Source organism: Hyla sarda, chromosome 1, assembly GCF_029499605.1.
Source record: "Hyla sarda isolate aHylSar1 chromosome 1, aHylSar1.hap1, whole genome shotgun sequence".
NCBI lineage: Eukaryota > Metazoa > Chordata > Amphibia > Anura > Hylidae > Hyla > Hyla sarda.
The window spans coordinates 29624505-29637269 of NC_079189.1; the positions used below are offsets into that span (position 1 = coordinate 29624505).

Consider the following 12765-nt stretch of genomic DNA (forward strand, 5'->3'; position numbering starts at 1 on the left):
TAAGACATATGAGGTATGTGCTTACTCGAGAGAAATTGGGTTTCAAATACAAGTAAAAATTTTCTCCTTTTTACCCCTTGCAAAAATTAAAAAATTGGGTCTAGAAGAACATGCGAGTGTAAAAAATGAAGATTTTGAATTTTCTCCTTCACTTTGCTGCTATTCCTGTGAAACACCTAAAGGGTTAAAACGCTGACTGAATGTCATTTTGAATACTTTGGGGGGTGTAGTTTTTATAATGGGGTCATTTATGGAGTATTTCTAAAATGAAGACCCTTCAAATCCACTTCAAACCTGAACTGGTCCCTGAAAAAAAGCGAGTTTCAAAATTTTGTGAAAAATTTCCAAATTGCTGCTGAACTTTGAAGCCCTCTGGTGTCTTCCAAAAGTAAAAACTCGTCAATTTTATGATGCAAACATAAAGTAGACATATTGTATATGTGAACCCAAAAAAAAATTCTTTGGAATATCCATTTTCCTTACAAGCAGAGAGCTTCAAAGTTAGAAAAATGCAAAATTTTCATTTTTTTCATCAAATTTTGGGATTTTTCACCAAGAAAGGATGCAAGTTACCATAAAATTTTACCACTAAGTTAAAGTAGAATATGTCACGAAAAAACAATCTCGGAATCAGAATGATAACTAAAAGCATTCCAGAGTTATTAATGTTTAAAGTGACAGTGGTCAGAATTGCAAAAAACGCTCCGGTCCTTAAGGTGAAAAAGGGCTCGGTCCTTAAGGGGTTAAAAAAAATAAAAATAAAAAATGTTTTCCACTGGAGTGCCCCTTTAATAGTACACATATCCTGTCATTTATAGGACAACCTCTTCCTATCATATCCTTAGAGGACTGAAATATCTATTGCTTTTTCAGATCCAAACTTTAGCAGTTGCAAAACTACAACTCCCAGCATGCCCGGACAGCCAAAGGCTGTCCGGGCATGCTGGGAGTTGTAGTTTTGCAACAGCTGGAGGCACCCTGGTTGGGAAACACTGGCGTAGTCTCAGAGGACAGCCACAAACTTACAGTCTTTCGCATTCACAGAGTCCCCCATTCCTAAAGGTAAATGATAAGAGAAAAAGTTGCTGTTTTCAAAGAAAGCCACTAGATGGCGGTCAATCCCCAGATTTGTACAATGGAGGAGATTTAGCAAAACCTGTCCAGAGGAAAAGTTGCCCAGTTGCCCATAGCAACCAATCAGATCGCTGCTTTCATTTTTAACAAGGCCTCTGCAAAATGAAAGAAGCGATCTGATTGGTTGCTATGGGCAACTTTTTCTCTGGACAGGTTTTAGATAAATCTCCCCCTATTACTTTACATCCCTGTGACCTAAATAGAGGAAGGGTCCCTTGCCTGCCCTCAGGTCATGAACGTATGCATACATTATTATTATTTTTTTTTTTTTGGGAGGGGGGGGGGGGGGGGTTGTAATTTTGATGTCATCCATGTTCCACAAAAGAGGATATTATATTTAACAGGCCAGAACATAATTACAAAACCAATTAAACTAAGTGCAATCTTTTAATATGATGGGAATAACCTGCTAAACACTCACTGATGTGACGTGGTGATGTCTACGGTCCGTAAGTTATCCCGTGCATGCAAAAAAAAAAAAAAGAGGGTGCACCATGCAAAGGCTTTGTGCACCATGTGTCATCACCTGAGAGCCCCCTGGATCTCAAGTATGGGCTACAGCAGTCCGCAAGAAGGGGGCCTTCCGTCCCCTGCATGACACGGCGGCCGACATGCCCCCTCCATGTATCCCATAGAGATACATGGAGGGGGGGGGCGTGTCTGCCGCGGCATCCTTCAAGGGTCGGCATGGCGCTTCCTGCGGACTGGCGCGGCCCCATACAAGAGATTGCGTGGGGTTCCAGCGGTCGGACCCCCCCCCCACAATCTTATTCCCTATCCTTCGAATAGAGGATAAGTTACATTCCACTACAGTACTACTTTAACCCCTTAAGGACATGCACCGTAAATGTACGGCGCTGCATACTGTCACTTAGCGCACAGCCCCGTACATTTACGCCGGTCACCGCACCTGCCTCCGTCCATCTCACGGGGTCTTCTGCACTGATCTGCCTTCCAGCAGACCAGAGCAGAAGATCGCTGATAATACTGATCAGTGCTATGCCCTATGCATAGCACTAATCCGTATAAGCAATCTAATGATTGCTCTAAATAGTCTCCTATGGGGACTATAAAAGTGTAAAACAAATGTAAGAAAAGGTTTAAAAAAAAAATAAAAAAAAAGTAAAAAAAAATGAAAGCCCCTCCTTAATATTAATACACAAAAGCATAAAAAAAGATAAATAATAAGCATATTTGGCATCGTCACATGCGTAAATGTCTGAACTATAAAAATATAATGTTAATGATCCCCTACGGGGATCTGTCGCTTTAAGGGGACACAGGAGACCAAGGGTATTATGCTGCTGCCACTAGGAGGCTGACACTAGGCAAAAAAAGAAGTTGGCTCCTCCCAGCAGGATATACCCACCCACAGGCACGCGGACAGCACGCACTTCTCCTGCGCTGATTGGGCAGCGCTTTTTTATTTAATTTTTTTTTAACTGAAAAGAGCTTCTCATGGGCGCTCAGCGCCCTCCAGTGGCTGAATGGCTAATTGTTCAGCACTGTTCTCTCTCCTGTGTTAGGCCCCCCCCCCCCCCCCACTAGTGGCCAAAAGTGGTTACTGCAGCTGCATAGAGGTGTCAAAGCGCTCACTCTGTAATGTCGGTCGGCGCTCACATATGAAAGCTAAGGGGCGCATGCGCTGGGACCTGTATGTCAATCACACAGCGCTCCCAGCGCTGGTGTACAGGGGATAGGTGTGGGGCATAGCAAACCCCTGGCCATGCCTATCCGACTGTCAGTGGCAACATATAAAAGTTAGTTTTTTTTTTAGCTAAAAAGCAGTAATAAGAAGGATAAAAGTACGGCTGGAGACATATTTTACACACTATGGTTAGGTTATATGCCCCAAACCTAATGACAGTTGCGCTTTAAGGGGTTAAAGGGGAGGTTGGCCAAGGAACACAAGTTATACGCTATCCACAGGATATGTGACATCTGACTGGAGTTCAACTGTTCCGCAACTTCCGAACTTCGTCCAGTTCAGTGATGAAAAATGTTTGGACATCTCAGAGAGTGGATAGAGCAGGGGGCACTGACCTCTGTTCTTGTGACCCCATTGGTCAGACCCCCCCCCCCCCATTCAGTAGGCTTTCCCTTATCCTGCTTATCTTGGAATATCCTATTTATAGGGCAGATGGGCCTTGGGTACAAGACTAGATGGGCAGGAATGGTGAGAACCCTTCATCTCTCAGACCAGCAAATATCAAAATTTGCTTGGCGACTACTGCAAAATTCAATGTTTTGCCAAACAGTCGCCCATTCCTATGGTGGTGATCTCCCCTTTTGACAATCCCAACTTGTTCTAGGGATTCCTTGAGGATAAACTGAAAAGTTCTATTTCTCTACAGTGCCCCCACAGGAGAAATTTAGCATTACACCAATAGGTTGTCCATATAATACAGGACAGGACGTATCCTCCAGAAACAGAGATGCTCTGTGTGACCGCTATCTACCTTGGCCATCAGATTAGGATCCATAAAAGGATGGGCATCCCCTCTTTTAAAGGGGTACTCCGCTGCTCATCGTTTGAAACAAACTGTTCCGAACGCTGGAGCCGGGAGCTTGTGACTTCATAGCCCCGCCCCCTCATGCCTCGCCCCGCCCCCTCAATGCAAGTCTATGGGAGGGGGCGTGACGGCAGTCACGCCCCCTCCCATAGACTTGCATTGAGGGGTTGCGGCGTGATGTCATGAGGGGGCTGGGCAATGACGTCAAGAGCTCCAGTGTTCGGAACAGTTTGTTCCTAACGCTGAGCAGCGGAGTACCCCTTTAACCCCGAACTCTCTAAAAGGATATATATAAGAAAACAAATTCTCTAACGTGGACAGAGGCAGGTGAGGAGTAACAAGGAGAAATGACTGGCACTACATCAATCCCGAAAACTCACATTGAACTCTTCCCGGAAGAGCTTGTTGTCATCGGCCATTCTGCGGTTTATCTCCTCCTCCAGTTTCTCCACAGGCAGCGGAGGGTACTTGCGATTGGTGCTGGGAGATCTCGCCAAAAGCGGCATGCTCTGGGGTTCTGTGAGGAGACCAAACACTTACATTTAATACAAACGCAAAACTGCAAGCACTTTATATATGTGATGGTGGATCAGGCCGCAGCCTTGACTGGTCACATGATCATAACGCTCTTTGCTAGATTCTAATGTTCTGAGAGCGCAGCACTGAGCATGCCCACTAACAAAGCAAGATTAAATACAGTAATACAAATTGTTATCAAGCATGGAAAACATTACATACCCAGATCATCAGCCCTTCCATTAGACAGCCGGAAAGAATTGGAGTGACTCCCTGCTTGTTTATACTTCTTGAAACTAAAAAAAAAAAAAAAAAAAAAAAACAATTTAATACATTTACACAGTGATTTCACCAGCAGAATAGTGAGTACAGCTCTGGAGTATAATACAGGATATAACTCAGGATAAGTAATGTAATATATGTACACAGTGATTTCACCAGCAGAATAGTGAGTACAGCTCTGGGGTATAATACAGGATATAACTCAGGATTAGTACAGGATAAGTAATGTAATGTATGTACACAGTGACCTCACCAGCAGAATAGTGAGTACAGCTCTGGGGTATAATACAGGATATAACTCAGGATCAGTACAGGATAAGTAATGTAATGTATGTACACAGTGACATCACCAGCAGAATAGTGAGTACAGCTCTGGGGTATAATACAGGATATAACTCAGGATCAGTACAGGATAAGTAATGTAATGTATGTACACAGTGACCTCACCAGCAGAATAGTGAGTACAGCTCTGGAGTATAATACAGGATATAACTCAGGATCAGTACAGGATAAGTAATGTAATGTATGTACACAGTGACATCACCAGCAGAATAGTGAGTACAGCTCTGGGGTATAATACAGGATATAACTCAGGATCAGTACAGGATAAGTAATGTAATGTATGTACACAGTGACCTCACCAGCAGAATAGTGAGTACAGCTCTGGAGTATAATACAGGATATAACTCAGGATCAGTACAGGATAAGTAATGTAATGTATGTACACAGTGACCTCACCAGCAGAATAGTGAGTACAGCTCTGGGGTATAATACAGGATATAACTCAGGATAAGTACAGGATAAGTAATGTAATGTATGTACACAGTGACCTCACCAGCAGAATAGTGAGTACAGCTCTGGGGTATAATACAGGATATAACTCAGGATCAGTACAGGATAAGTAATGTAATGTATGTACACAGTGACCTCACCAGCAGAATAGTGAGTACAGCTCTGGGGTATAATACAGGATACAACTCAGGATCAGTACAGGATAAGTAATGTAATGTATGTACACAGTGACCTCACCAGCAGAATAGTGAGTACAGCTCTGGAGTATAATACAGGATATAACTCAGGATCAGTACAGGATAAGTAATGTAATGTATGTACACAGTGACCTCACCAGCAGAATAGTGAGTACAGCTCTGGAGTATAATACAGAATATAACTCAGGATCAGTACAGGATAAGTAATGTAATGTATGTACACAGTGACCTCACCAGCAGAATATTGAGTACAGCTCTGGAGTATAATACAGGATATAACTCAGGATCAGTACAGGATAAGTAATGTAATGTATGTACACAGTGACCTCACCAGCAGAATAGTGAGTACAGCTCTGGAGTATAATACAGGATATAACTCAGGATAAGTACAGGATAAGTAATGTATGTACACAGTGACCTCACCAGCAGAATAGTGAGTACAGCTCTGGGGTATAATACAGGATATAACTCAGGATCAGTACATGATAAGTAATGTAATGTATGTACACAGTGACCTCACCAGCAGAATAGTGAGTACAGCTCTGGAGTATAATACAGGATATAACTCAGGATCAGTACAGGATAAGTAATGTAATGTATGTACACAGTGACCTCACCAGCAGAATAGTGAGTACAGCTCTGGAGTATAATACAGGATATAACTCAGGATCAGTACAGGATAAGTAATGTAATGTATGTACACAGTGACCTCACCAGCAGAATAGTGAGTACAGCTCTGGGGTATAATACAGGATATAACTCAGGATCAGTACAGGATAAGTAATGTAATGTATGTACACAGTGACCTCACCAGCAGAATAGTGAGTACAGCTCTGGAGTATAATACAGGATATAACTCAGGATCAGTACAGGATAAGTAATGTAATGTATGTACACAGTGACCTCACCAGCAGAATAGTGAGTGCAGCTCTGGAGTATAATACAGGATATAACTCAGGATAAGTAATGTATATACATACTGACTCCGCCCCAAATACAAGAAAACACAACTTTATTGCAGTGCTACAAGAGACAAAAAATGCAATATAGTTTCAGTGACTATAAAGTCTATTCAGATGGGGCAGTATTGTTGCAGAAATATCTTCAAGTGAAAATCCAATTCATTCACCCGAACTGGGCACCAAGCACATTGATTTCTGCAAACTTTATTCAGATCAACAGGACAGGGGAAGACATTTCTGCAGAAAAAATCTGCTGCAAGCGAACATAACCCAAATTCACTGATATCATAAAACAGAAGCTGAAAAATAAATGGTCATGTCCCCTTTAACAGAAGAAAACAGAAATAGGATAGAAATATGCAGAACCTACTGAGATCTGTGTGATAAAAAGACAGAGAAATGTAATTAGTTGGAGGGATTAGGGGAAGATTCGCAGCGCCGGACTCGGGAGAGATTACGGCTGGCACAACACTAATAAAGAGTTACAGGGGGGAATGAATATTAATCTGATCCTTTGTGAAATTAAAGGACATGTACAATGTCAGGAGGAAAGGTGGCATGTTAAAGGGGTATTCCAAGCAAAACCTTTTTTTATATATATCAACTGGCTCCGGAAAGTTAAACAGATTTGTAAATTACTTCTATTAAAAAATCTTAATCCTTCCAATAGTTATTAGCTTCTGAAGTTTTCTGTCTAACTGCTCAATGATGATGTCACGTCCCGGGATGTGAGTCATCATTGAGCAGTTAGACAGAAAACAACTCAACTTCAGAAGCTAATAACTATTGGAAGGGTTAAGATTTTTTTAATAGAAGTAATTTACAAATCTGTTTAACTTTCCGGAGCCAGTTGATATATAAAAAAAAGTTTTGGCCTGGAATACCCCTTTAAGTCATTCGTCTTTAGGCTGATACTTACATGTATACCCCCAGCCCCATCCCTACACATTACGGGTTGGTGACAACTTCCATACTGGCAAACCATGGACTGATACAAGATCCTAGGATTTCTTTGTGCAAACCTTCTGAACCAAGGTTTTGGGGCCTCAACTGGTCCAAATACACTTACTGGCCCCTTTAAGAAAACCTTTCTTGGTAACACAAATGGCTCATCACTCAATCACATGGCAGCAAGTCGATTTATTCAGGCATGTAGACGTGGTCAAGACCACTTACTGTAGTTGAAACCGAGGAATGGTTATTGGTGTCACAGACAGGGTGGTCTGATCTACTGGGATTTTCACACAACCATTTACTGTATTGGGTTTACAGACAGGCAGCTGTTGTGTGGAGGAAAATGGCTTGTTGAGATCAAAGGAGATTGGGCAGACTGGTTCAGGATGACAAAGGAAACATTTACCAAAATAACCACTGGTTACAACAAAGATATGCAGAATACCATCTCTAAACTCCTAACACGTCGAACCTTGAGTCAGATGGGCTACAGCAGCATAAGACCACATCGGGCCACTCCTGTCAGCTAAGAACAGAAAACTGAGGCTACAATTCACACAGGCACCAAAACTGGACAATGGAAGAACATTGTCTGGTCTGATGAGTCTTGATTCCAGCTGTGACAATCAGATGTCAGGGTCAGAATTTGGTGTAAACAAAAAAAGCATGGATCCATTCTGCCCTGTATCAGTGGTTCAGGCTGGTAGGGGTGTAATGGTGTGGGGGACATTGTGTTGGACACTTTGGGCCCCTTGATACCAATTGACCCGGTATGAACACCACAGTCTACCTGAGTATTGTTACTAATCATGTCCATCCCTTTATGACCACAGTGGACCCATCTTCTGATGATACTTCCAGCAGGATAATGCCCCATGTCACATGACATCATCTCAAACAGGACAACGAGGTCACTGGACTCCAATGGCCTCCACAGTCACCAGATCTCATCCAATAGATCACCCCTGGGATGTGCAGCCGACAAATCTACAGCAACTGTGTGATGTCATCATGTCCATATGGAGGAACTGTGTGATGTCATCATCATGTCCATATGGGGGAACTGTGTGATGTCATCATCATGTCCATATGGGGGAACTGTGTGACGTCATCATCATGTCCATATGGGGGAACTGTGTGACGTCATCACGTCCATATGGAGGAACTGTGTGATGTCATCACGTCCATATGGAGGAACTGTGTGATGTCATCATGTCCATATGGAGGAACTGTGTGATGTCATCATGTCCATATGGAGGAACTGTGTGATGTCATCATGTCCATATGGAGGAACTGTGTGATGTCATCATGTCCATATGGAGGAACTGTGTGATGTCATCATGTCCATATGGAGGAACTGTGTGATGTCATCATGTCCATATGGAGGAACTGTGTGATGTCATCATGTCTATAGGGAGGAACTGTGTGATGTCATCATGTCTATAGGGAGGAACTGTGTGATGTCATCATGTCTATAGGGAGGAACTGTGTGATGTCATCATGTCTATAGGGAGGAACTGTGTGATGTCATCATGTCCATATGGGGGAACTGTGTGATGTCATCATGTCCATATGGAGGAACTGTGTGATGTCATCATGTCCATATGGAGGAACTGTGTGATGTCATCATGTCCATATGGAGGAACTGTGTGATGTCATCATGTCCATATGGAGGAACTGTGTGATGTCATCATGTCCATATGGAGGAACTGTGTGATGTCATCATGTCCATATGGGGGAACTGTGTGAGGTCATCATGGCCATATGGGGGAACTGTGTGATGTCATCATGTCCATATGGAGGAACTGTGTGATGTCATCATGTCCATATGGGGGAACTGTGTGATGTCATCATGTCCATATAGAGGAAATGTGTGATGTCATCATGTCCATATAGAGGAAATGTGTGATGTCATCATGTCCATATAGAGGAAATGTGTGATGTCATCATGTCCATATAGAGGAAATGTGTGATGTCATCATGTCCATATAGAGGAAATGTGCGATGTCATCATGTCCATATGGAGGAAATGTGTGATGTCATCATGTCCATATGGACCAAAAATCTCCGAGGAATTTCCAGCCCCATGTATAAAGTAGCCACGAAGAATGAAGTATAAGGGGGTCCAACCCTGTATTAGCAAGGTGTATCTGATAAAGTGGCTAGTGAGAGTGTAGATCGGTGGGGTCACTATAACACTTACCGCAGCATGTACAGCACTATGATGAAGAAGACGATCATGAGGAGAGAGGACAGCGCCACCATGACTGCTATAATGGGGGTCTCATCTGAAACAAAGCAAGGACACATATATAAACACACACACCATGAATATGGCATCTCTCACATATAAGTCAGTGTCACGTGAGAAGAGTAAAGTCAATGATCTAATCCCAATACTGTGCCCTCTATTAGGGTACAGTGGTATAGCACCATTTTCCCACTGCATTTGTGCAACAGACAATATACAATCCCCCTCCTGGCTCATGTCGCATATCTTCATACTACACTCGGACAGGTCATGCTGCGACATGTAGTGCAAACTAACTCCAACCTCTTATATGAGGAAAGTGCCATGTATGTAATTCCCTGACATTTGTAAGACTTGCTCTGGGATTGGAAATTTACTTTAGATGAAAAGTTGAGACTTACCTTGACCTTCCTCTGGGGCACCTAAGGGGAACATTAAAAGAAAAAAAAGAATCAGCTGCTAACTCTATGGACATACAATGCACTATAAGGGCCCTAATACACGAGGGGGGGGGGGGGGTCGTGGGCCAAACAGATAACACCCCGTGTATTAGGGCCTACAAGCATTCGACCATTAAAAACCATAGAAGCTGCACTTCTTCCTTGCAGTAGGGGATCTGTGGCCATGTAATGGGGCATTAAAGGGGTACTCCACTTTTTTTTTTTTTTTTTAAATCAACTGGTGCCAGAAAGATTACTTCTATTTAAAAATCTTAATCCTTCCAGTAATTATCAGCTGTTGTATGCTCCACAGGAAGTGCTTTTCTTTTTAAATTTCCTTTCTGTATGACCACAGTGCTCTCTGCTGACACCTCTGTCCTTGTTAGGAACTGTCCAGAGCAGGAGCAAATCCCCATAGAAAACATTTTGCTATGGACAGTTCCTAGCTTGGACAGGGGTGTCAGCAGAGAGCACTGTGGTCAGACAAAGAAAATTCAAAAAGAAAAGCATTTCCTGTGGAGCACACAGCAGCTGATAAGTACTGGAAGGGTTAAGATTTTTAAAATAGAAGTAATTTACAAATCAGTTTAAATTTCTGGCACCAGTTGATTACCCCTTTAAATTGTTGCTGCTGGGATGGGGGACTTGTTGGTCATTACATGTACAGACTGTTCCACTGCAAAGGCCAAACATTATCACCTGAATATAACTATTTTTATATCAATAAGGTATTAGAAGCGGCCGGGGATGGCCAGGCCTTGACCCAGACAGACCTGGGGGATGCCTAGGCCTCAGCATTTGTGATTAAAATCAACGCAAAAATTATAAAAACATTGCTGAGTCTACCTTTCATTTGTCCCCTAAATGCAGACAGACCTTTCTACGGAGCTTGGTGAATACTGAATATAGAGCAATGTGTGCCAGCTGCATATTACAGCTGACACCCACCGGCAACAGAAAAGGTGCTGTACCAGTTAGGAGTCTGAGCGGTACCAATTGGGTACCATGGCACCACCCCCAGGTTGTGATCATCTTGTACAGTATGCATCAGTCAGGGTCTACATGAAGATCGACGATTTGACAGCTCACTGCCATACAGTGTTTTGGCAGTGAACTGTAAAAGCAATCTAAAGATTGCTTAGAAAATTCCTCTTTGGAGAGAAAAATGTAATAAATAAATATAGCTTTTACATTTTTATTTATTTATTTTTTAAGAAAAACCCCAATAATAAATACTTAAAGGGGTACTCCGGCCCTAAGACATCTTATCCCCTATCCAAAGGATATGGGGATAATAAGTCTGACCGCGGCACCCATTCGGCACCCACCTCTTTGAGCTGCACGCCGCGCTGCCAGCTCACAAACTGCCGGGTGCCGACCACTGGGCCGGAGTACAGTGACGTCACAACTCCGCCCCCGTGTGACGTCACACCCCGTCCCCGCTATGCAAGTCTATGAGAGGGGTGTGGCGGATTGGGGATAAGATGTCTTAGGGCTGGAGTACCCCTTTAAGTCACCCCTTTTTCCTATTTTTTTTTTTATTGAAACAGTCTATTAACATTTCCTGGAAATGTCCAAACTATTAAAGGAGAACTGTAGTGCAATATAACTTATCCCCTATCCTTCGGATAGGGGATAAGTTATATTGCACTACAGTTTTCCTTTAAAATATAATGCTAACTTACAGATAAATATACAGTATCAAAGATAGATAAAGAATACAGATATATCATGCTCAAGAACTAAGATTTAGATTGCAGGGGGTCCAACTGCTGGGACCCCTTACGATCTCCTGTACAGGGGCCCGGCTCTCTCCAGGAATGGGGCTTGTCGACAGTCGCGCAAAGCGAAGTTGCCAAGCCCCCTCAATGTATCTCTATGGGAAAGTTGTTCGGCTATCTTCGTCTCTCCCATAGAGAAATATGGAAGGGGCATGTCGGCCACCGTTTTGTGCGGGGATCAACACGCCCCGTTCCCGGAGAGTACTGGGGCCCCATACAGAAATTTTTGTGCATGATACTTCTCTTTTAAAATTCTGAAGAAATATGGGGGCAGCTCTGGAGTATAGTACAGGATACGTAACGTATGAATGGTGAGAATAGTGAGTGCGACTCCGGAGCAGGGGTCAAGTCCTAGGAAAAAAGTGTGAGAATTGGAGGAGTCCTGCTAATGTGAGTGTCACGATCACACCCTATCGGTCCAGCCAAGACATTAGAGAGCGTGTGATGGTGCAAGGGTTAAAGACGCCAGACCTCTGGGTATCCACTACTAGTCCCAGCAAGTCACCAAATTAACCCTTAGATAAACGTGTTTCCACCAGAGCTGCCTTCAGAAAGGTGAGCTCATATATTTAGAGATCAAAGACCAGAGCTGATTAATTAAACATTTAATCTGATAAAAGGTATCACAGTGCTGACTATATAAAAATACAGAAACAAATGACATACAGTTACAAAAATATATAAAAGAGTTTAGCAAGACAAGTTCAGAAAGCAAAAGATGAAGTTCTTACAGCATGATGATATAGCAGTCCTTGTCAGTGAGAGTCCAGCTCTTGTCAGCTTTGGGCACAGCCTTCAACAACAGTTGAGTCCAGCATTTTAAATCTTATCTCTGCTTCTTTGGAGGGAAACTCCATTCCCCCCCCTCCCCTCTGATCCCACCAGGTGGGGCATCTCTCTTCCTGACCCCTTATCTGTTTGATTATATGATGGGACCAGTGTG

At 42.9% G+C, this 12765-nt stretch overlaps 1 protein-coding gene across 5 annotated transcripts in view; it reads right to left on the reverse strand.

Moving 5' to 3' along the window:
* The window catches only part of PTPRA (protein tyrosine phosphatase receptor type A), a 192976-nt gene that overhangs the window by 56949 nt on the left and 123262 nt on the right, over positions 1-12765 (reverse strand). For all 5 annotated transcript variants that reach the window (XM_056553501.1, XM_056553503.1, XM_056553495.1 and 2 more), the window contains exons 5-8: positions 10003-10023; positions 9554-9638; positions 4386-4459; positions 4028-4164 (exon numbers count right to left, since the gene is read on the reverse strand). In XM_056553501.1, coding sequence (XP_056409476.1) covers positions 4028-4164; positions 4386-4459; positions 9554-9638; positions 10003-10023 — 317 coding nt within the window. The remainder of the gene's footprint in view (positions 1-4027; positions 4165-4385; positions 4460-9553; positions 9639-10002; positions 10024-12765) is intronic.